A 25,002-nucleotide genomic window follows, 5' to 3' on the forward strand; every position below is an offset into this window, starting at 1 on the left:
ACAAGGTCAAATATCAAAAATTATACAAAGCGCTAAAATGACCAACGACACGAACAGCCACAGTGTCAAATTTTCGGGACAACCCGTCCCCTCTTCAGGACAAACGAAAAGAATTATATAATGTGGCCAATATCAACAGAGAATAATAACAAAAACTAGATATAAATACATCTAGCACTACAACTACACTAATCTACAAACGTATTTACGACGCAGACTACATGTTTTTTGGTCTTTTGGCTTGCCAATTAATGTTAAAAGTGGAGCGAATTAGGACATGCCTTATTCGTCCGAAGAACTGACACAGAATTTCCATTTTCTATATATCCATTGTCTTTGGGTGTGGGTGTGTGTTATCTACTATATAGTGTGCCCCGCGGGGATATTAATCCCGAAAGGACAGTGATAGGTTTTTTGACATATGTAAATAACATTAAAAAGACGTTGTTGAAAGACGAGGGGACCCCACCCCGATTTACGTACCTGTTTTCTCGAAAGTACTCACTTGTCATGCTTTTAAATGTACTTTTAACGAAATAATACACCATGTAGCGATTGTTTTTCTAAACAACCAGCAATACCGTTAACGGGAGTTCGAGATAATTTGCTTTTTTATAATACCATCAACAATTTCTTTTCCGGACAATACATTATCCAAAAGACACATGATTTACATTCTACTTGCATGCCATTACATTCTATGGAAAATGAACTACTATAAAAAAAAAAGTAACTTTCCATTTTATTCCAAACAAAGTGTTTTCAGTTTTCCCAGACAAAGTGACAGTTTGTTGTCTACTAACCAATCCTAACAGCTTTCTAACATAGATGTAAATTTCTTAACTATAATGGTTGCATTATAATGAGAGAATAATATTGCTGTGTCATCTGCATTTAATTAAATCTTACATCCAGGGTCAATATTTACACCATTCACATATAAAAAAAATAAAAGAGGCTAAAGTAGACTCTCTTGGGACACCCAACATTTAACATCACATACTCCAGAGTGTTTACATTTTGTTTTCTGCTAGATAACTACGATTTAAACCATTTGATTGACTCAACACCGATGACATTTAATTTTTCACAGAGTATTTCATGATCTACTGTCTCAAATCTTTTCTGAATGTCAAGGAGAATAATTCCAGTGAAATGATTTTTAGCTGTTTTTGATTTGATGTGATTTGATACGATTCACTAGACAGCTGTCTGTAGAAAATGATCATCTAAATCCTGGCAAAATATTGTTATCAATGAGAAAACTTTCAAGTTGAGTGTATATGTCTCTTTCTGAAATTTTAGAAACAATATTTAAAGTGCTTACTGACTTATGTTTTTCTTGCTCTAGCTTATTTCATTTTTGAAAAGAGCTGTTAACCTGACAATCTTGTGTTCTAAAAGAACAATTTATTTATATATAGACTGTCCTATCGAACATGTAATGCGAACCTTAATGATCGTTGCTGCATCTCTGGGAAGCCTGGGTGGTATCGCAGCCTGTGCTTTTGGTGATATTAATACTACAGAGTTCTCTATAAGCAAAATGTTTCTTATATGTCTTAAACTGATTTATTTTAGATTTATAATTACTTCTATAAAAAATACATTGAATACTATATAAAGCTGCTTTGTATAAATCTTTGGTTGGGAGAGGGTAGTCTACCTTAAAGCTTTGCTACAATTGTAGTAATATTAAATTGATATGCAAGTGTTTCGTTTTCAGAGCAATTTTCACCATTAATGTTCAAGAAAATATTTCCACTAGATTTGGATTTTTGTTGATACCCAAGACTTATAAAATATGCCTACAACGGTTTGTTCTCGTCTATTATGTCGGATTTGACCTTGTTACATTGTCTCTGAATTACATTTCTAATTTTACAATAAGATTTGTATTCTTTCTACTTCCTTAAATTCAATAAATGCTGATCTCGTAAGTGAATATTGTAAAAACTGTCTTTCGTCATACATGGTTGTGTTATGTTTCATTCTAATTTCTTTCACTGTGCAAATTTGTCTAAAATGTTCATAATAATCTCTAAAAGCACACCATGATTCGTTGATATTGTTTGTATATAAAAATTTCCTCCAGTCAGCTTCTTTTAATAGCGCTGTACAATCATTTTTGTCATAATTCTTTGTAGACTTTATTTTGACATTATCGTGCTTCCCAAAAAATGTAATGGATGATTTTCTACTATCCAGTACAAAACATGGTAACTGAGACCAACAAGGATGACGCCATATTGACATATTTTCTCCACAGGATATGATCTATTGAAGAATTAAATTTATCAGTGACACGTGTAAGTTCATTGATCAACTGAGTCAGTCCAAATAATTTAATGACTTTGTTGTACATGGTAAAGTTGATTGCTAGTATTCAAGGTGCAGATATTAAAGGGGCAACGGCATGGTTAATTTTATTTTTCCATTTTTATTGTTTACAGTGCTTAATTAACGTATTTGTAATAGTCAACCAAAATTTGAATAACAGTTGTTGGGTTACAAGTGCGATACATCACTCACAATTCTTTGTTATGTAAACAACGTGCCATGTTTATGTTTATATATAGGTTATTTGATAGAAAATAGCATGTTTAAAACAAATTAAGAAGTAATAAAAACTAAAAACTAATAAAGTATGTTCAGAACTAAGCTGTAAATTAAATAATCTGCTTTAAACGAACTTTTACTGGTATATCTAGCTTATATGTAAACAAAAACAAGGCACGAGCCTTGGTTACATAACATAGAATTGTGAGCTCTCTATATTCCATGTAACTCGACAACTGACATTCAAATTTTTGCTGACCATTAGATATACCTCAGTTAAGCATTTCGAACATTAAAAATGAAAAATTAAATAAAAGTTTCCATCTCAAATCGTTTTCATACCTTTTTAAAACCACCAAGAAGAAAAATTTCACAATCTTGACGCACTTGAATGAGGAAGGTCTCCAATCTCTCATGGACATGTAACTGTGTTTGGGGCCTATAGCACGCTCCAACAATAATTGATTTTGTCTTAGGTAACAGGAATTCCAAGAACAAATATTTTTTCGCTGTCTGTCATTCCGTCGAGCTCAACCGGAGTAGATGCAAGGTCTTCCCTAATAAAGGTTCACACCCCTCCCTTTCCCTTTATATATTATGGTCTTTGCAAATAGTTGTATAGCCAGTGATGTTGACTTCTGGGTTAAATATTGAAGCATCTAGTCATGATTCAGTAACTGTGATAATTGCAGCTTTGGACTTGTTAGCAATAATTTCAATTTCAATGACGTTTGCTATGGTAAATCTTACATTGATATCTAGCATATGCAGAGGGGGACAGTCAACGATATACATATGTGGATTGATTGGTTGATTGATAGTTTCCTCCACACCGAACAATTGTTCAGTTATCTGGTGGCGCCCAGTTTTTATTGGTGGAAAACAGAACCCAGATACAATGTACCTGGGAAGATACCACCGACCTTCCGAAAATAAACTGGGAAACTTTCTCACTTACCGGCACGAGCGGGATTCGCACCCGCGCCGCCCAGAGGTGAGAGGTCGTGTGATTTTAAGCGCAATGTTCTAACCACACGGACCCTGGATATACCAGAGGTGGAATCAGGTGCCTAGGAGGAATAAGCACTCATGTATTGTTTCTCAACTTCTCAGTTAAAATGCTTTAAAAAGAATAATTATCTACAACTCAAAATTTGGTACGTTTTCTGACATTTAAATTCCCATGCCACAGTAGGCGTTGGAACGATAGAGAATCCTCACCCCAATCGTCTTAAACATCTTGTTTGATCAAACTTTGTGACACTACACGTGTAGCTAATCACAGCTCTACTTGAATGAAAATTTATCTAATCGATCTCAAAACAACGTATACATGTCGTTTCCTAGTTCTGTCACACATTGGATCAACCGACTGTATTTTAGTTACAACTGCGAATCGGTAAACTATAGAAACAAATTTATATAAGCTTTCTGGTTGATTGGTTTTCTATTGTTTAATGTCTCTATTTAGAATTTTTCATTCATGTAGAGACGTCGCCATGTCCGGTGAAGGGTTGTAAAATTTAAACCTTTGTTCTGCACTTACGCCCTTTGGGCAAGGAGGGATCGTACCACACCTGATATGACACAGAGTCTCGGTTTGTTAGGTCTCATGCAAAGGATCGCCCTATTTAGCCGCCTCTAACGACATGAAATGGATAGGGATGACCCATTTCAAGCCAGATCCCCACTGGACTACAAGCATTTTCAATATATTGACAAACCATGTTTGTATTTTTTCGCTATAAGAATATATTTTCCCGTCATTTGAGTATAATATGGCCAGAATATATATGGTGATTAGTATGCGATGACTAGCGGATGACTTTCAATCAATCAGGACCGTCACTTTGGAGTCACAATTGGGCATCAGTAGAACTCTACTTAATCAAAAGTATACGTTTCAATATTTTATTAAAATCGGAAACGCTTTCACTCTACCTTTACATGTAAAAAAAATTATAAATCCCTTTCCCGCTGATTTATAGAATGTCCCATGCTAAAGTACGGTGAGAATTGTAACCAGACCTGTGGGAAATGTAGAGACAGTGAGAAATGTCATCATGTGAATGGGGCCTGCTTCAATGGATGTGACAAAGGGTTTCGGGAAATATTATGCAACGAAGGTAATATCATTCCTTGCATATATCTATTTTACGATGGAAAGTTTGTGTTTCGTTTATATTCTTAATGGTTACGTTTTCTTACACAATAAATCGACAGTCAATATTTCAGGATGTGAACCACAGTACTATGGACATAACTGTGAGAAGAACTGCAGTACCACATGCATCAATCAAACCTGTGATTCCACTGACGGAAAGTGTTTCGGAGAACAGATGGTGGGTAATTGCAAATAGGGTCATCAAACATACATATACGAAGCAATATTCCATTATAGTGAAATCAAAATATACTTTTGAGAAATGTATGTTAATCCTGTTATATTACATTTTCAAAGTTCGATTCAAATTATCAATTCCTGTTATTCTACTATTGTTTTGATGAATGTTTTTCTTTTTGTAAATTGTTCAACCCAAATTGAAATAACTCCCTTTTTGTGAAAAGAAGTTAAACCTGTTCCTTTAATGAGTACATGTACAGGGTATGCTTACTCCTCCTATGCACCTGATCCTACCTCTGGTGTATCCAGGGGTCCGTGTTGGCCAAACTATCTATTTTGTATTGCTTATATGAGTTATGAGATTGATCACTGTTCGTTATCTTCACCTTGCATGTAAGCTTGTGCGTAATGACGATCCAAAAACTCAAAAAACTGTTGGTAGTTTTGTGCAAAATGCTGGATTTGGGGAATAAAACCAAAAAAAAAAAAAAGAGTCTGAAACGTTAAATTCAATCCATTACAATTAGTCTTAGGCAATGGATATAGATAGTTTTCGTGTTAAGCGCAGGTACAAGAAAAGAAGGTTACACCTGATGATAACAATCTAGCGCCTATCATAGGTGGTGCTGTCGGCGTGCTATTAGCTTGTTTGCTGGTTGTTGTAATATTTTTGGTGCTGAGAAGGTAATCACTGTTCCTCGTGCTTACACTACAACTGTTGTATATAACAAGATACATGTGTCTGCTGCAAGTAAAATATATGTTTAATAAAAGGATCTTATACCTGTGATCCATCCTTTGAAATGGTAAACATTCTGTTGAATATCCAGTATTCCTTACATTATACCATTATTAAGAAAGTGCTTGATAGTTTGCATATGTACTGGAGAAACAAAACTCTGTATTTAACTCTGGAAAATGTTGCAGTCTTATTACGGAAAAATACCGGTATTTGTTGATAGTAATTGCATTTGTACATTTGTAATCAATTGTTCTGATGAATGAATGAAACATATTTTGAGACATGATTCGTTTTCGAAAGTGATTGGAATAATGTATGAATCAAACAGGCTGAAAAAGTAAAATATATATTGAAAAGAATATAACTACGATGAACAACATTGATAACAGAGATAAATTTGTCTAATTTTTGAAAATGTCTTTTATATCATTTTATTCAGATATAGATCACGGGGACAAGGAATGAAGACACAGAGAGCCATGTCATGTACGTGATATTGGTAGTCTTTACTTGCATCAGTGAAATACCCCTCTGACGTGTAAACACTTCAATCCCGCAAATGTGTGTTTCACATTGTTGTTTACTTGGTTTCTTTTATATATACTTTCCATTCCGTAATCTTCACTCGTATCAAAACATCACCAAAATGCCCACAAATGTTGGCCTATGTGTGTAATAAAAAATAGTTGCAATGCAAGTGCTTTATCGTGTAAAAGCCTACCATAACACAGGACCTCAGTTTTTAAGGTTATCCCGGAAAACATGTAACTGACTCCCACGGTCCGGCACTTAACAACAAGAGATCGCCTTTACTGGGCGCCTTAGGTTTGACGCAAACCTTGTATCAAAGATTAAATAAGTGATCCCTCGGTTGCGTAGTGAGTGACTTTGCCTATAACTCACGATCACTAGTTCGTTGTCATATGTAAAGTACGGAGACGTTTAAGTTCCTTCACATGAAAGGATGCGTGTAACTCGGCGCAAAAGATGTCGTTTCTACATATATTGTATGCATATTGATACATTCAACAAAATTAACACGCTATTTGATTTATTTTATATATTTATTTTCCAATTGCAGCCAAAAAAGACAACTTTCAAGAAGATTTTAGCAGTCTTGAAGAAAGTCGTCCATCTTCTTCCAAACACCGAGAAAACGTATGTATGAATTCAGAAATCAAGAAACCACAAATAAGTCCAAAGAAGAGCTACGAGGCTGAGGTTGATGAGGACGAGCTGATTCACTCAGAAAATCCTTACGGAGACGGGTACTTGAATGAGATGACCATACCAGATATAGCTTTAAATCGGCTGGAGTCAGTAATAGCGGAGAAAAGAAAACATAATAATAACGGATTCCAGCAAGAGTACGCTGTAAGTTGTCAAGATAATTCTAATATTTTGTGCAAGAGAAATCATGAAATTGCTGTCTTGCAAACATTATTTGAAAGTACATGTAATTGCTTTTGAAATGTTTTAAAATCATTCCACATTTTTATAAAAATGATTTACTTTTTTACCTCTCCAACAATGTCAATCGATATGTCAAAGATTCATTTGGGATACATAAAGAGGTGAAAATAACGAACAGTGATCAATCTTATGACTCCTATAAAGAATATAAAACTAAGAGTTGGGCAAACATGATCACCTGGATATATCAGAAGTGGGATCAGATGCCTAGGAGAAGTAAGTATCCCCTGTCAATCGTTCACACTCACCGTGAGTCCTATATCTATGTTAAGTGCAAGGTGAAGATAACGAACAGTGATCAATATCATAACTCCTATAAGCGATACAATATAGATAGTTGGGCAAACACGGACCCCTGGACACGCCAGAGGTGGGATCAGGTGCCTAGGAGGAGTAAGTATCCCAGGTTGACCGGTCACGCCCGCCGTGAGGCCTATATCCTGATCAGGTAAACGGAGTTATCCGCATTAAGTAAATGAAGTAATCCGCAGTGTGTAAAGAACTGTCTAACAATTGGTATGGAACCCGTCAAACATCATTTGACTCAATGACAGGTTGGCAAACAAGATAGTTATAACGATCATATAACTTGCGTAATGCTGCTTTAAGTAACATAGTTGAAATACCTATAACATGAACTTGATTGTCAGTAGCTCGATTTATAAACTGGCCATACACAGAACAATGGCTTGTTTATCGAATCAGTTGAGAAACATAAACCCTATATGTAGGTGAAAATGGACTATTGCTACATAAATATGAAAAGTTGGAGAAACTGAAATCGTCCTGATTGTGATTATATAGCGGTCGGTTGTTATAATTATTTTAAAAATTCTAGGAAGGAAACCAGATATCCACATACGGTAGATGATACATAGTGTACCAGGGGCAATTTGGTGTCATCTTCTGCTACCAAAAACACGAATTTAATTTGATAACGTATGTTTGTGGCAATAGGATATTGGCTTGGAACAGTCAGACAACTAATATTCATATCAGACAGAAACTATACAAGAGCTGTTTAAATAAGCATATTTTTCATAGTTCCGATTCATTTCAGATTTAAGCGCCAGCATCTGGCTCAATATTATTCTGCTAAGATATCGATAACTTTTCCGTGAACGCTTTAATTTTTTTTTCAGAGTTTGCCATATGGAGAGCAATATTCATGTGAAGCTGGAAAGAAGGGAGGGAATATCGTTAAGAATAGGTTTAAAACAACATTTCCATGTAAGTGATCAATTTTGTTAACATCTCGTTACCGGTCGTTTATGTATTTACACACTCAACAAATCTTGTCTTTACGCTATCGTGAGGATTGGTTGTGCAAAGTGTAAAAAAGGTTTTGATGTTGTTCATTTCAGAAAACGTTTGCGATTTCAAATTTACTAATGGGTCTTTACATTTCTGTAGATTACAAATTTGATTTCCATCACTTCCGACATATGCAGTCGCACATTGCGTTTAAAGTTTTTCATTCATAGTTGTTAATGTTTTCGTTAGGAGCAAATATAGATGTTTGGTAGAAATTGACTGGATCTGGCACAATACGTTTAAAATTTCCTCTTCACGGCTGATAGTCCCATGGGGATCCGGGCTAGAATACGTCCTCAGTACCCCCTTGCTTGTCAAAAGAGGCGACTAAATGGGGTGGTCCATCGGACACCGCAAACAACCGAGGCCCCGTGTCACTGCAGATGTGGCGCGATAAAAATCCCTCCCTGCTCAAAGACCGTAACCTCCGACCACAAGCCTAAATTGTGCAGCCCTTCACCGACAATGGTAATATCTCTATATGAGTGAAACATTATCGAGTGGAACGTTAAACAATATAAAATCAATTAATCACACCTGTTTGTAGTTTTGTCAGGAGCAAAGATAGGGTCGTGGTAAATCATTTACTATATCCAGCAATGTTTCTATATATGTAAGGGCTTTTATTAAGTTTGGGAATCCAGTATATGTCCTGTAACTCATATTCATATTGCCAATTGACTGGAATATTAGACGTGTCTAAAACTGGATCATAATTCTGAAGAAAGAGGAGATGGAGTATAAGTAGGATTACCGAATAAGGAATAAATGTCAAGTTCGTTTCAAAGACAGTTGTAATAATGAACCTTGCAAATCAACACAATGTTGTCACAAGCTTTGTCAGCTGAAACCAAAATATATTCCTCATACAACCAATCTAATTCTTTTATCACTTCTAGTTTACTAAACACAGAAGAACAGATGGTCCGCAGTTTTGCTTCGATGTGTCTAATACTGGATTTTAGTATTCCTCTTATACTTTTTATCCATTCTGACTAGGTATCGATTTCCTCTTCATATGTATTTTAAAATACAGTTGTAATAATGAACCTTGCAAATCAACACAATGTTGTCACAAGCTTTGTCAGCTGAAACCAAAATATATTCCTCATATAACCAATCTAATTCTTTTATCACTTCTAGTTTACTAAACACAGAAGAACAGATGGTCCGCAGTTTTGTTTCGATGTGTCTAATACTGGATTTTAGTATTCATCTTATATTTTTTATCCATTCTGACAAGGTATCGCTTCTTTTTCATATGTATTCCATCCTCTGGCATAATCTTCAACAAAATTGAGAATGGAAATACAATTTTATCGCCAATTGAAAGACCGGGTTTCTCTAAGTGTAGAACATATTAACATCAGTGATTTCAAGCCCTCATCTTCAACCAGTAATGACATGTCCAGCTAGACTATAATTGAACGAAGATGAAAAAAGAACACGTTGGTGGATTATGCATAAGATGGACTTATATTTAGGAAAGTTTGTAACTAAAAAGTTTGGATACAATAGTAGAAGTGTGTTTGTGGGAAATACAAGGTGTAGACTTCAACTTGAAATATGCTGGAATACAAGACTGAACTCCTCGATAACGAAGAATGTTGCTCATCTTGGTGACATCTATTCCTTTGTTAGTAAATTTAAGGTTAAGGAACTGACGCCATGAATTTAAAGAATGTCATCCATAACCCGCGGTGGCTTAAAGAGCTTGTGATGAACAACACCATAATCATAGAATTCAGTCTACATTTTGTGGATCTAATTGTCTATTGCCGTAAGGTAAAAATGAATCAAGTGTGACATCGTGTATGTTTGGTTTTACATGAACGATGCCCATGACTGCGTTTACGTCTTTCTGTATTTGGAAAATTTCACATTCATGTTATTTCCTAGTGGACTGGTCAAATTCCCTATATTGTATAAGTTGTCGTTGCATCCATATGGAAATACAGTATCCAGAGTCGTCATCCAGTTATATTCTCGTTGTCTACGAGAAAGGGCACTTAACGTTCCGATGTTGGTATACTGATATTTTTCTATAGAAGTCTGACTCTCAGGCAAAATGGAATGATCTGCGGAATTGAAATGTGTATTCATTAATTATTCATAATGTGTACAACATTTATATGGTACATATATGTAGATCTGTTTTAACAAAATCGTCAATCAGCCGACTATGATCACTTCCATCCATTCACCAGCTGGATTTCTTGGTCGTTTGATGGAAGGTGAAGATAACGAACAGTGATCAATCTCATAACTCCTACAAGCAATACAAAATATATAGTTGGGCAAACACGGACCCCTGGACACACCAGAGGTGGGATAATGTGCCTAGGAGGAGTAAGCATCCCATATTGACCGGTCACACCCGCCGTGAACCCCATATCCTGATCAGGTAAACGGAGTTATCCGCAGTCAAATCAGTGTGCCAAGAACGGCTTGACAATCGGTATGAAACACGTCAGACAGCATTTGACCCAATGCGAGGTTGTATTGACGAACTAGATCGTTATAACGACAATAGAATTTGCGAAATGCTGACTTCAATCGAGACTGTTGAAATCCTTGTATCATCAACTTGTTTGTCAGTAGCTTACCTCGATTTAAAAACTGACTATACCCAGAACAAGCTCTTGCATATCGAATCAGTTGAGATATATAAACACCATATGTAGGTGATAATGGAATATTGCTACATAAATGTGGGAAGTTGACGATATATCTAATGTTTGGGGATAACAGTAATTATTCAATAGGTTTACATGTCGAATCATAAATGTTGTATGTAATCTCATTGTGACCGTTTACACCAATCCAGGTGATCGGGAGACAGAAGTTCGAGATTTTTTATTACTTATTCGAACATAACAGTGTTTTAAGGGGACGACTGTTCACCTACGTGTATTTTGTAATGCCTCTTTATATTATGCCTATGACAAGTGTTGTTATTGACCATAGATGACCATTCAAGAGTAATCCTGAAAACGGGAGCGGATTACATCAATGCCAATTACATTGAGGTAAGAAAATATCACAGTTGTTATGTCCCCGTGGCCTCGGTATCTGTCTGTATCTTTGTATGTATGTAACTTAAACAATCTGGTGAACTGAAACTGCTTGATGAATATTAATGTTCACAGTTTGAATTATGTGTACGTGTACTTGTAGGCACAAATAATTACACACAGTGTTTTCCAATCGCTTTTTGTTCAGATTTTCAAAATGCTAACATTTTGTTTTGGTTGTTTCTCAACCATACCAAACAAATGACAAACATGCCCAATATCGCAAATCAAAATATCAATTAGCATCAAATATATGAAATACAAAACATACTGTTAGAATGGTATCTGATTATAATTTGTGTTAGAATGAATTTTTATCCTCACAATTCTCTTTTAGTTTTGTGATGTATAAATTGATGCCTTTGATTAGCTTTACATCATTTTATGCATTGTAATGTCTGTAATATACATTGTATATTGTAGTATTGTACTTACAATATTATCATATATATGTCGTGTCGGTAAATGGCTCTTCCGAGCTAATGTTGTATTGCTATCAACTATGTCTGACTTTGAATAAAGATTGTTTGACTATGCAATGCAACATTGAATTTTGTAATCATTTTCAAAATCGCTGTAAATAAGTGTCAATTTAATGCACTTGGATCCATATTAATTATTATAAACCTTCCGTTTTAGGGAGCCAAAAGAGATAGAGAATACATCGCAGCACAGGGTATGAAGTAACTTCCGGTGAAGCTGCGTGGAAACATTAACTCTCATCACAATATATAACTGTATCATCTGATCCGGGATCTTGCGATACCCCACAACTGCAATGTTTTATTACAACATATAAAGCTGCTTGAAAACGATGCTAGTGTTCTCGATCGACTGTTACAATGATATCAATCTATATATGCATACATTGTATATCATAATCATTATTTAAGCAGTTGTGAGTTTCATTTAACAATTATCTTCCTGTTGTCTAGGACCTAGACCAAACACTGTGGGTGACTTCTGGAACATGGTTTGGCAGGAGAATGTTTCTGTTATTGTAATGGTGACAAATCTAAAGGAAGGAAATAGGGTACCTGTATATACAAAACAATAATAAGTTCTAATGAATAAAATTCAGCAAACTTCGGGACATTATCCAAATAGTAAACATGTCCCCTTTATTCAGCTTTAAACTGCACTTGCATAAGCTTGCAATTATGTTTACTTTTAGAAATGAAAAAAAAAAACCTAACATATTTTTGTATTTTGCAGAATAAATGTGCAAAGTACTGGCCAGACCCAGACAAACACATCGGATACGGAAATGTTTCCGTGAAAATGATTGAAGAAAAACATTACGCCTTCTACACTGTGCGTAAATTGACCGTGATTCACAAACAGGTAAGTTAGTTCATCATGTACAATACATGGTCCAAATTGAAAATTCCAAGCACAGTGAAACCATTTGAAATTCCAAAATTCAATCTTCTTAACAATTCATTTTTGATAAGGATAAGGTAAAATTACACATAATCACACGGATTTTGACATCCTCATCTTTAACGTATGTTTGTCCTACTCTTGGTTTTGTTATCTTTATAGGAGTTGCGATATTGATCACTGTTTATTATCTTCACCTTTCATAAATTAGCAATGACATACAATGCAATTGTATAATCTCGTTTATAGAACATAGCGTGGTATTTTGTTAATGTCTTCATTTTAAATTCTTGTTTTATGCATAAAGCTAGAAATAAAGCATTGTATAGAGTATGAATAACAGTTACAAAAAAAACTTCACACTGTACTCTTTACAAAATTGAAAGAAGGAAGTAGTAATAAATAAAAGTGTTGATCTGACGGTTTGTTTTGTGGCGATATAATAATTACTGTGGCATCTAGTTTTGGAATTGCGCCACGATATAGCATATTCATTCACAAAACACCTTTCTAAGTACTTCAATGTCCAACAACGAATAATCAACACTTTTTTTTTTTTAAATGTACATGATACATCTTATATGATATTTCTCCTTTTCAATTGGGATAAACACATCATTTGATGGAAGGAGTTAGAATCATTGTTACGCTCAAATAGTCATGATCATTTTCCAAAAAGCTATAGTCTTCCTTTTAGTTACATTTATTCATATATACAGGTAAGCTGTTTCAAAGATCTATAAAAGAAATAATCGATAGCAAAAATAACACCCAAAACAATATACTCATCAAATATTTCTCCCATAGATAAGTGTTTTCTTTCTTCAATGTGAAATTACTAGTGCTAAATCTGGAAAGTATGTGGTGTGTGTGAAACCACATAATCTAAGCCGTGAAGGTTATTTGCAAACTATATATTACATAACAAGATGTCACTGACATTGAAGCAAAATACGGGTACTCTTTGTCTGTGCTCTTCTGTACTTCTTATTTTGATAATAATAGATATTCATATTGCATTGTCTTAATGTTTAGTAAACGTTGTAGCAAAGCACAATTATTGAAATTCTTCGGTGTAGAAAGGTTCCTTTAGTAATGAAAATCTAAAAACTGTCCCATAATAAGAGTCTCATAAAACGTCTTTACAGACGAAGAAGACGCGCCTCCTGACGCAATATCAATATATGTCTTGGCCTGATCATGGAACTCCTGATCCCCTTTGTCTCGTGGTATTCCATAATCACGTGACCAGAACAAGGACCAATCAGATTAACTCTCCTGTCGTCGTACACTGCAGGTAGACTTTCAGCTTCAAGGAAACAAATCTCGAAACAAAGCTAAGAAATTTACAGATTTTATTTCATCAGCATCATCTTCCTAATATCATGGTTATTATTGTGTAACTATATTACAGTGCTGGCATAGGTCGAACTGGAACATACATTGCGTTAGACATCCTGGAACAGCTGGGAAGAAAGAGGGGAAAGGTGAACGTCGCAGAATGTGTTAAAAGGATGAGAGAAAACAGAATGAACATGGTCCAGACCTACGTATGTATCTAACAACTTAAGACATATTGTATCTCTCAATAGAACGGCATATCCAACCCAAAGTACTCAAGTGCAATTGACATGATTCTATGGTTAATTTTCCGTGATGTAATTTTATTTATGGTGTCTTCTCATTTGAACTTTTAATGTCCCTCAAGATTTAGATCTTTTATTTGTTGTCTGAAACGCTGCATGCACAATAAAGACGTCTATTGTTACAGGATCAGTCACAATTATTAGCATATACATCATATAGTATGACAGAAAAAGTTTGCAAAAGATTCAGACGCAAAATCGTCCTTTAAACAATATATATTAAAGTCCAGTAGACAACTAAATAAGCTGAGAATGCTAAACGATATTAGTATAATGTTGTTTACAGCATTGCATAACTACCTTCTTTTTTTACACTGTACGGAATTAAAAAAACCAGGACGCTGAAACAAATTTCACCTTTCAAGCTGAGTATAATGCGTAATTGTTTAAGTGATGACGATTATTACTTTTCAGGAACAGTACATCACAATATTTCTTGCGTTATATGAAATAGTCAAATCTCCGATTAAAAGCATGACCACAACAGAGTTTGCTACTCGTGCCGAAACCATGACTGCGGATAAACCAGCAAATCAGAGCGTGCTGCGGGAGGAATTCCAGGTAGGTGAAAGTGAGTGAATGTATGATTGTGTGAGTAAGTTATTGCATGCTGAAGTTATGTCATGAGTCAATTATTGAATAAGTAAGTTATTGCGTGAGTAAATTATCGCATGTGTAAGTTCTTACATGAGTAGTTATTGCATGAGTAAGTTATTGCATGAATGTGTAATTGCATGAATAAGTTATTGTATGAGTGTGAGATCGTTCTCCCGATTGGCTGCATAAGTGAGTAATTTAATGAGAGGGTGAGCTAAGGGATAGATGTTTGATTACGTTAAGGAATTAGTGATGCAAAAAAGATGAATGGGTAAATTTACAAGTGCGTGAGTGAGAGTGTGCGCAAGCGTGTTGTTGTATGTGTAAGTCAATGACTTGGTTTGAACATACTATATTGCCAATATGTTTAAAACAAAAGAGCACAAGTTCTGAAAATTGGTAGGTTAAGTTGATTAATGTACACTGTATCCGGATGTTCAAGTTACGTAAGCGGTCAGTCCATTAGTGGCTAAACTAATATGGAGTTATTAGATTTCGCTGGAATTTAATATTCGTGGATTTCGTGAGAATTTCTAATGCATGTACATCATTTTTCAATGAAACCGTTTCAACGGAATTATATTCCACTGGGATTGTAAAATATCCACAATCAACGAAAATTGACCTCACAGATTTAATTTTCTTTTTATATTTTTGAGAGACGATGGATAGAATTTGAAAATATTGATTAAAACGACAAAACGAAGTTTTATTAAAGTAAGAAATGTATACATTTGTATCATTGAATTGATGTTCCCACAGAACTGAATTAGTGCATGTTTATTTTGTCTTAGCATTTAATGACCATTCAACCCACTTACACTGCTCTTGACTACAAAATAGCCAAAGAATGCCAAGGAGACATTTACAGCAATGCTATACTACCATGTAAGTAGATAATGACACAGTTGTTGGCCGTGTTCTGTACTGAAATGAGAATTGCAGAACAATTTATATTGCATTAATTTTCCATGTTTCACAACAATACGTGTCCTCGTCTTCAAACTGTTAATTTCCTTAATATAGTCAATCAATGCTAGCATAAAAACCTCTAGCATCAACAGATATTTCAAATAAACAGAACACTCAAAGTCAATAAAAGCGTGCAATAGAGGGTTTCAAAATCATGGTTTATCGATCATTCAAAATATATATGGTAAACATGCAAATATAGTAAATAATGATAAATATCTGTTGAACACTCACCTCAAATTGTTTCAAGTTAAGTATGACAGATTTATTTTACAGGAGGTCAAAGTATGGTATATCTTTTATGATTTTTCTCACATGTAACCTTTGTTGCGGATTCCTTGACATGATAATTTGCAAGATAAACATTAATTTTCTATGTAAGTCCACTTGCACAGTAAAATATCACTACAACTGTGTCAATACAATATGCATGATGGTATCGCAAGTAAAAAAAAAATCCCACTTAAGACAAGCGGATCATCCAACCAATCACTCCTCTGTTATTATTTTTTTTAATAAATGTTTCATTAATCCTTATCCCTAACGAAAAGACAAAAACAGTTTTGTGGATTAAAACAGAGTAACTTATCTATATGGATTAGTAATAAGCATAATTGTTTGGCTTTTCATGTGTTCATACTTCCATAATATCGCTATCTTCAATTGATAATGCAGGGCCAGTTTTTTTTTTTTTTTTACAAAGTATTGTTAAACAATTTAAATGAGGACGAATTGGGCGAAAATAAAACGGAATTGAACATTTACCTGTAAACAGTTGTCCATTATCTATTTATTTTTCTTAAATCAAATACTTGCTTGTTTCATTATGTTTTAATTGATTAATGCAATTTATGCTGTATTCAATGAATTTGATTGCCTTATGTTATGCAATTCCCATGAAACCTTTCTTGTTTAACAATAGTGGACAGATATAGTATTTATCTCTCGTCTGCTGTACCCAACCGTGGAAGTTTCATCAACGCCATTTCTGTACCAGTAAGTGACGTTATATAGCGTATAAATGCAGCAATTGTAAGTGATACAAATATTAACTCAATACCATACTTTAAGTATTAGCTACCAGAGAATTATAATATTCAACGATGAGGGTGGGGTGAATATCGTTTCTCGAGGAAGCTGGTACATTTTGGTTGAGCATCACTGAAGAGACATTATTTGTCGAAATGCGCATCTGGTGCATCAAAATTGGTACCGTGGAAGTTTTACATCTTATTGACCGAGAGTATATCCGTGTTTCATGATTGCAAGTACGTGGTACTTTTTTCAATGGGTAAGGTGGGGCGCCAAGAGGAGAATGTGAAAGTTTTATTTCAAATTCTTGAGAAGGAAAGAAAAACCACGTATTTACGCTTGCCTCCGAAATCCAAAATATGCGTGGGGAAGGGAGACTAATCCATCACATATTGTACATCTAACTCAATTTTTGTATACTCCCATATTTCTCATTCAATTATACTTTCAAAAGTCATGGGACAGTCACAAAATATTTTCTTTGATTTCAAGGAATAGAAAACGCATATTGTCAGTGGGTTTTACGTACATGCATTGAATAGTTTCTAACATCGAAACCGGTAACTGAAATTTGTTTAACAGTATTAAGTCAGCCGACTGTGTGTAAGGCCTGTTTGAAAGTGGTCAGACCAGCCGACCAAAATAAAAGTAACCAATCACATCAATTCGGAAACTTTCAATTTAGTTTGATTCCGGTGTCAACAAAAGTCTATTTACTTCGAAGGCATGTGGAAGTACGCGTAACGTTCTTCTTCTAGATTGTTGTATATCAGCTTGGGATCATTCAATTTCTTTTCAACTGCCACACACATAACAATAACACAAGAAATAGAAGTCCTGTCTGATTATTGTTATGTAAACAGAGTGGACACATTTTATCATAAGCGTTCTCTGTTTTACCTTTAACATTTCTTTGATTTATTTCAACCTAATCGTCAGTGTATTGGGAAAAAATTAAAGGAAATTTGGCATGAAAAATGTGATGCAAACTCATGTTTTCTTTGCTATAGTCGTATACAAACAGTAAAGCGTTCATAGTGACGGAGTTTCCACAGACTGAGGATGCTGTGGACTTCCTGCGTCTCCTGGTGGATCACGAATCGGACACTGTAATATTTATGAATCCACTGAAAGACATTGGATCGGTAGGTTGTAATCTAGTCATTGCGTCAAGTTTTCTCTTGTTCACATCTAGATTTTCTTGCATATATCACAATGTGTGCATGCATATGTATGTTTGCATGCATATATTTATTAAAATGCATGCAGAAATGTGCAGTATTCCTAAATGTTTTATACTGTTCTAATATTACGATACACATTGAATGAACTTTCTTAATTTTCAGACTGAGGCATGGTTTCCCCATCCCTCCTTTTCGAAGTCCCTCCCCCCGTACACGGTTCACTGTCAATCAAAATCCGGATCTGACGTCATCAGCACTACTATCCACATCCTTCACGTAAATAGATTATTAGTTTATAACGAGATTCTTTCTTCATATTCTCTCTTTTCTTCATCAAAGCATACGAATAGTGAAGATAATTTGGTTGAGCATCACTGAAGAGACATTATTTGTCGAAATGCGCACCTGGTGCATCAAAATTGGTACCATATAAGTTTTACATAGATGTGCTATACTACATGTATGTGAAACAGGCATTTGTAAATTAAGTTATCGTAGTTGCAACAAGGTGGCACAGTGCGGGCTATAGTACACAGTATTTGAAATAATTCTTCATTTTCATTGAGCAATGAATATGATAGCTCTCATTTAGCACATGTAGATTATATGCTACCATGGATTTGTTGTCCTATACGATTTAACTATATATTCAGTGTAGTTATTTCATTTAAAAAGTGTTCTGCCATTCATTAAAGATCCATATTAAAAACCATAGTATTGGTGAAAAGAGTGTTATTTGCCGGAAATAGACTTATCCAAAATTGGAAATGAAGTAAGTTTGTAATGTGGACTAAAGTAGTGGTTTAGTCTCTAACGTAATTTTTCACAAGACTACAGGTTCAAAATACCGGTTCAAAAGAATGTACAGTGGATAAATGATCCTTTGACGAGTATTGACTCTTGTTTGCGACATTGGGTCAAATGCAGTCTGACGTGTTTCACACCGGTTGTTAGGTCGTTCTTTGCACACTGATTTTGACTACGGATAACTCCGTTTACCTTATCAAGATACAGGGCTCACAGCGAGTGTGACTGGTCGACAGAGGATGCTTACTAATCCTAGGCACCTGATCATACCTCTGGTGTATCCAGGGGTCTATGTTTGCCCAACTCTCTATTTTGGATGACTTGGGAGAGTTATGAGATTGATCATTGTTCGTTACATTCACCTTTCAAGATATTATATATAGGAGCACTGTATAGACCACACTATCGTGACAATCTTTTTTCTGTGTCTGTTATTTTCGCTGTAAGATAGAATTATAACTGTTGTAAAAATAACATGCCAATATACTTTGTATGATGTTGAAAGAAACGCCATACATTGAAAGCGGCCTAACAAAAATGTCATTTGATAAACGTGATCCTAATTAAACTTATCAAAGCATTGTACAGTACATGTGTTCTTGTACTGGTATTTCAAAATCATACAGCGTACATACTTGTTCAAATGAAAGCTAAGATAAAATTGAAGCGAGAAATTTTCTCCAGGGATAAAAATGAAATGAGCATTTTTTTTAGAGTGAAGATGAGATTCACCAAGCTACAATCTTCGAACCTAGGATCAATATCAATACATCCGGCTCTTCTCCAGATACCTCCCAACTCCGCAGTCTGGTGACCGCCGCTCTGAGTGTGAATACAGAAAATCCTACCACGATCGTTAGCAGGTACATATCTATCGCAATCGTTCATGTATATTTTACTAAACTTTCATATCAAATGCATATTTCTATGATCAGTTGAACAGTATTTTACAGCTTTTGAAATTGATTACATGACGCTGCATCTTTGTCTCTTTCTCTCTATTTCTATCTTTCTTACTTTTTGTTTTTATTTCATTCAACATCTTTAGCATATAGCTACACTTAGTTGACGCTTAAAATGATTTCTGTGTGTGTGTGATTGAAGTTATTTCTCGGTAAGCTTTGATGTACTTTTCACATGTATTGCATCTTCCTTAAAATAAACACTAGACCAACATTACTAGATATGTTCTTTGCAGAAAATGGATCAAATAAAGGGAAGGGTTTTCTATTAAAGGGAGATAACTTTGAAATGGCAACAGTATGTATGGGACTATTGTAAACATTGCTAAAAGAATGAATGAGTCCTTAATTTTTCCCCTCATATTTCAAGTTCGCCAAAATGATACACAAGTTTTGATTTTTTTTAATCTGGTGTACATGATGAAGATGACGCCGCACTATATGTTTACGCGAGTAACCAATGTGCATCTTTATTTACTAAAAACTTCTCTCACAAAATAAGATAACAAGTCTTGTTTCCATATATTTATTTGAATATAGATATGGTAATGTCTCAACCTAAGTTTATTTCGAGAAATAGAAGCCAGAACTGAGCAATCACTAGAATATTTTTTCACAAAGTAAAAAAATATTGCATCCGTATAGCTGCGCACTAAATAAGAGATCTGTTTTTTAATTAAATCATCTTTTATGGATTTATCAATTTACGTCCTTTGAATATGAAGATTTGAACTTGTGATCTGAAGTCATCATGGAATGACGCTGGGCAGAATGTATATCATACACAGTGTTACAATATGTGTGATGGAGGTAACTCTCATCAGAGTTCTAAACTGTAAACCTCTCGTTTCCTTCTTTTGAATAGGGAGTTTTTTGTTGACTTATGATTTACCTATTTATTCTAAACATCTTCTTTCGCCCCAGCGATGGTGCTTCCATGTGCGGAGTTTTCTGCGCCATCTACAACGTGATTCAGCAGATCGCCCTGGACGATGCCGTCGATGTGTTTACAGCCGTACGACAGCTTCACATCAGAAGACCGGAATTTTGTGCAAACCTCGTAAGTCCGTTATACTTTATTTCCGCTTTCGTGCGATACATAGTTTTTGTGAACGTTCGTTTTATTAATTACCACCTGTAGCAGTAAGTATACATGTTCTTACAAACTTATACACGAAGATCTTATTTTCATGCCCATCCAAGTCAATAAATTTATCGCGAAATATAAATATCGTTTTAAAAAGCGTTTCACACAAGGCTAAATAAAAAAAAAATCACGCAATAAATGTGCATTTCTACTGCCTTACTAATTGTTTGATATAATTATTTCAGGATGAGTACAACCTGCTAGTCAACGCAGTTTCTGATCACATACAAAACTCCGCCGAAAACATTTACTCGAACCAGTAGAGCATTGAGCCGCGGTGGCGGGTGGGATTTGTTTAGCGGAGTAGATCACGAAATTGTCAAAGTTGCGATGGACCGATATTTTGTTTACTAGAACCGCTTGTCTCTATTCCATTTTATCAGATGAATCGTTTGTCTTTTTCTATACTGTGATAACCAAAGTAGCAGTCATTATGATATTATTATCTTAGACTTTAGTAATGAATACTCAAAGCAAACTTTTAATCTTTTCAAAGATATTATACAGATGTTAATTTAACAGGGTGTGTTACATATGTAATATATCGTACATAACTAGCATTATAAATGTAAAATGATAACTTTTCAGTGTGGTGGTATGTATATTCATATATGCTAATTTGTCTAAATACAGGGTTGTTTTTTTTCACATGCGATAAAGCTATCTGTATAATAGCCGTGTAAACCCTAGCCTCGAGGTCTGATACGGATTCTGCAGAATTGATATTCTGTGTCAGCCCCGCAAAAAAATTTATCAGGGCCCAAATTCATTAATTGATCAAAACTACATTAAATGCATTATTTTTAGATGTTGTTTGTGAACAATCCAGAATATTGACTGTGCTAATAACCTTAAATCTGCGATTCATTAAATTTTCCGTTACAATGTTAAGTTGTTACCGTATGTCTGGGACAAATATCAAAGTTTTTGGTGTTTGGTTGCAGTTATGTGGTGAAAATAATCATTATTATTATTGTTTGGCTTCATATGAAAATATGTATTGTATTGCTAAGCATGTACTAAATATGCCCTCGGATTTATATTGGTGTATGGGACTGATACAGGGTGTGATATTTTTGTCCGGGACTAACACAGGGTGTGATATTGGTGTCTAGGACTGATGAAGGGGGTCATATGGAAAAGACATATGATTATATCTACTAAACCAACATATACATATACCCGGCTATTATTATTTCGTTGTTTTGTCTTTTTAGAGTTTTGTTTTTATTTGCTAGTTTTTATTTGTGTCCAGTTTATCATGATGAATTTTAACATCATATGTATGCATTTTTGTATTTTTTAATTTACATTTACCTGTAAATATGATATATATTAACATTTTGGTTTAAATATTTCGTCATTTTAGTTGTGGATCTTCAACATACTTTTCGAGGGTTGATACAAAGGTTCGTGACCCCCCCCCCCCCGGCCGGGATTTTATCATGATTAAACAACGATATGGAATATACATAGTTATGAACTAGAGATTGTATCTACAGTTAGATATGACTAGAAATGTATAACTATATTACAATATCTATATAGTCAGATAAGCAGTTTGAAAAAGGGTATATGCTGAAATCACGGGGATTCTTTGACGTGAAGTGACACTAAAAGCTGTCATTTTGGGTCGATGATAAGTATTGTGAAATTGTGATTTACTTGCTATTTCAATGACAGAAAAATAAGGTATAAAAAAATATTTTAAATTTCATATTTGTGTTAGAAAATCTACTCAGAGGTTTTGAATAAAGCAATTTACATTATTTTCTTCCCGTAAAAAAAATATTTCTATATAATGCTTTATATTCAATAGAATCAAAATCTTTATTTTGAAAACAAAGATAAACTTGCTGTACATGTAGTTTTAATATTATCAATGACTATGGTTAAAATTACATACAAAACTACCATAGTGGCACATTTTTACAGCAAAATGAACTGTTCAGACCTAATATTATATTGCGTTAAATACTAACAAAATAAGAATAATATAAAGCCTCCCTCGCATTTCACAACATCCGTTTCTATGGTAACTCTGTCAAAGCGGTACTGACCGAGGTTCATCAAAATGCATTTAACATATTAACTCGGCACATTTTCATGTTTTATTATCTCTTTTGAAAAAAAAACAACAACTGTGGATCAACCCTCGTATTTGTTACGTCAAATCATTGAGCTGATATATTTGCTATATTTTATACTTGTACGACGAATTTCAACAAAATTATGAGATACCCAGTGGTTTGATAAATCCGAACTTGTTAAATTTTGTTCAAATGACTTTCTCTATATGTTTCTATTTGTCATTTGATGCATAACACTTACACTATAAATAACAATCACCTTGTACTATATCATGTTATTCTTTTATCTCAGTAAGATTGATTGATTGTATCTTGCTTAACGTCACGTTCGAGAATATTTCACCCATATGGAGACGTCACCAAGACCGGTGAAGGGCTTCAAATTTAGGCCTATGTTCGGCACTTACGGTCATTGAGCAGTGAGAGTTCTTTAGCGTGTCACACCGACTGTGACACGGGGGCTTCCATTTTTAAGGTCATTTCCGAGGACCCGTGACATTCACACCAGGTGCCGAGCGTTTGGCGATGGAACTGTCACTATCTGTTTTAATGACTTAGATCTGTTGCGGCCTCGATTTGAACCCCGGCCTTCCGCATGCGGGGCGAACGTTCTAACATATCGACCACCGCGGCGGTAAGAAATGATGATAGTACATTTATATATCTAAATAATAATTCCAGTCAGTTCTTGATATACGCTCTCCTGCGTATCCCTTCTCCATCAAATTGATTATTACTCTGTTTCTTTAAAGCCTATTCATAATCATCAGATGTGTTTTGTTGGGTTTCTACGGCGCAGTAGTCCTGGAGTGTGGATTGCAGGGAGGTACGGCGATATATAGGCGCGGATCCATCGGGAGAGTACTATACTTCCTCGTCGAGATGTATAGTACATCCAGTACTAGCTTAGCTTTCCGGAGGTCTGTCTTGGCTTGACGCAATGCGGGATATAATTTATTCCTCCTTTCCTCGATTTTGGGTGGCAGATCTTTGTTTGTAAGCCCACATATCTGTCTTATACAGATGTTGGGGTGGGGTGAGGGTGGGGTCATATTGTAGGTCCTTGAAATAAGTGAATTTCGCAAAGATGTCCCTGGGATATATGTTGTTTTCTTTCCACTTTCCCTTTCAGATACTAACGATAATTCCATTACTCGTTCAAATGGTGTTTCAAAGTCGAGTTACACTGCTCTGTTTCTGTTTTCTTTTTCTTTCTTTTTCACAATTGGATTTTGAATCATTTCTGCCTCACGTCGTTTGCGGAGTCAAAGACCTTACCGAGGGTAGGCATAGTTGCATTTGTTTGGAAATTTCGTACTACTTCTCTTTTGAAGGCTGATAATTTTTCGTCCAATTCGGCCTCATGAATGGAAAATAAATTTCTTTGGATGTCGTTAAACGATTCTATATTATTATCCTTATAAAACATCCTCATCTCAAGTGAATCACTTCTGAGCTGCATGTACATTGTTAAGTTAAGATTTCATTTGAGTCAGCAGATTATGTATTCAAGCTAGGGAGACTTGGCAATCGATTCCCATCGGTCTCGTTGGTGTCAACCATGACCGTGGCACATTCGGGTTGACCGTAAGTAACGGGGATACTTAAAATAACAAATTTGACAAGGAAACAAAACGGACATGGATTTAACGAACGTCTCTAGAATACATTGTACT

The 25,002-nt window shown here is 35.0% G+C and overlaps 1 protein-coding gene across 2 annotated transcripts in view; it reads left to right on the forward strand.

Annotated features, from left to right (window-relative positions):
* The window catches only part of LOC130049061 (receptor-type tyrosine-protein phosphatase kappa-like), a 25,378-nt gene extending 1,788 nt beyond the window's left edge, over positions 1-23,590 (forward strand). The window contains exons 1-21 of one of the 2 annotated variants that reach the window (XM_056146120.1): positions 1,916-2,309; positions 4,548-4,685; positions 4,795-4,901; positions 5,472-5,587; positions 6,085-6,131; positions 6,727-7,019; positions 8,261-8,348; positions 11,400-11,461; positions 12,146-12,182; positions 12,442-12,539; positions 12,722-12,850; positions 14,038-14,186; positions 14,304-14,439; positions 14,950-15,096; positions 15,927-16,020; positions 17,027-17,100; positions 18,147-18,281; positions 18,483-18,596; positions 19,842-19,990; positions 21,014-21,149; positions 21,422-23,590. In XM_056146120.1, coding sequence (XP_056002095.1) covers positions 4,556-4,685; positions 4,795-4,901; positions 5,472-5,587; positions 6,085-6,131; positions 6,727-7,019; positions 8,261-8,348; positions 11,400-11,461; positions 12,146-12,182; positions 12,442-12,539; positions 12,722-12,850; positions 14,038-14,186; positions 14,304-14,439; positions 14,950-15,096; positions 15,927-16,020; positions 17,027-17,100; positions 18,147-18,281; positions 18,483-18,596; positions 19,842-19,990; positions 21,014-21,149; positions 21,422-21,499 — 2,319 coding nt within the window. In that variant the 5' untranslated portion in view covers positions 1,916-2,309; positions 4,548-4,555 and the 3' untranslated portion in view covers positions 21,500-23,590. Of the gene's footprint in view, positions 1-1,915; positions 2,310-4,547; positions 4,686-4,794; positions 4,902-5,471; positions 5,588-6,084; positions 6,132-6,726; positions 7,020-8,260; positions 8,349-11,399; positions 11,462-12,145; positions 12,183-12,441; positions 12,540-12,721; positions 12,851-14,037; positions 14,187-14,303; positions 14,440-14,949; positions 15,097-15,926; positions 16,021-17,026; positions 17,101-18,146; positions 18,282-18,482; positions 18,597-19,841; positions 19,991-21,013; positions 21,150-21,421 lie in introns of those variants that run through there. The other variant, XM_056146119.1, reaches the window with a different exon arrangement.
* The last annotated feature ends 1,412 nt before the right edge of the window (positions 23,591-25,002 follow it).

This window comes from Ostrea edulis, chromosome 8, assembly GCF_947568905.1.
Source record: "Ostrea edulis chromosome 8, xbOstEdul1.1, whole genome shotgun sequence".
NCBI classification, from domain to species: Eukaryota; Metazoa; Mollusca; class Bivalvia; order Ostreida; family Ostreidae; genus Ostrea; species Ostrea edulis.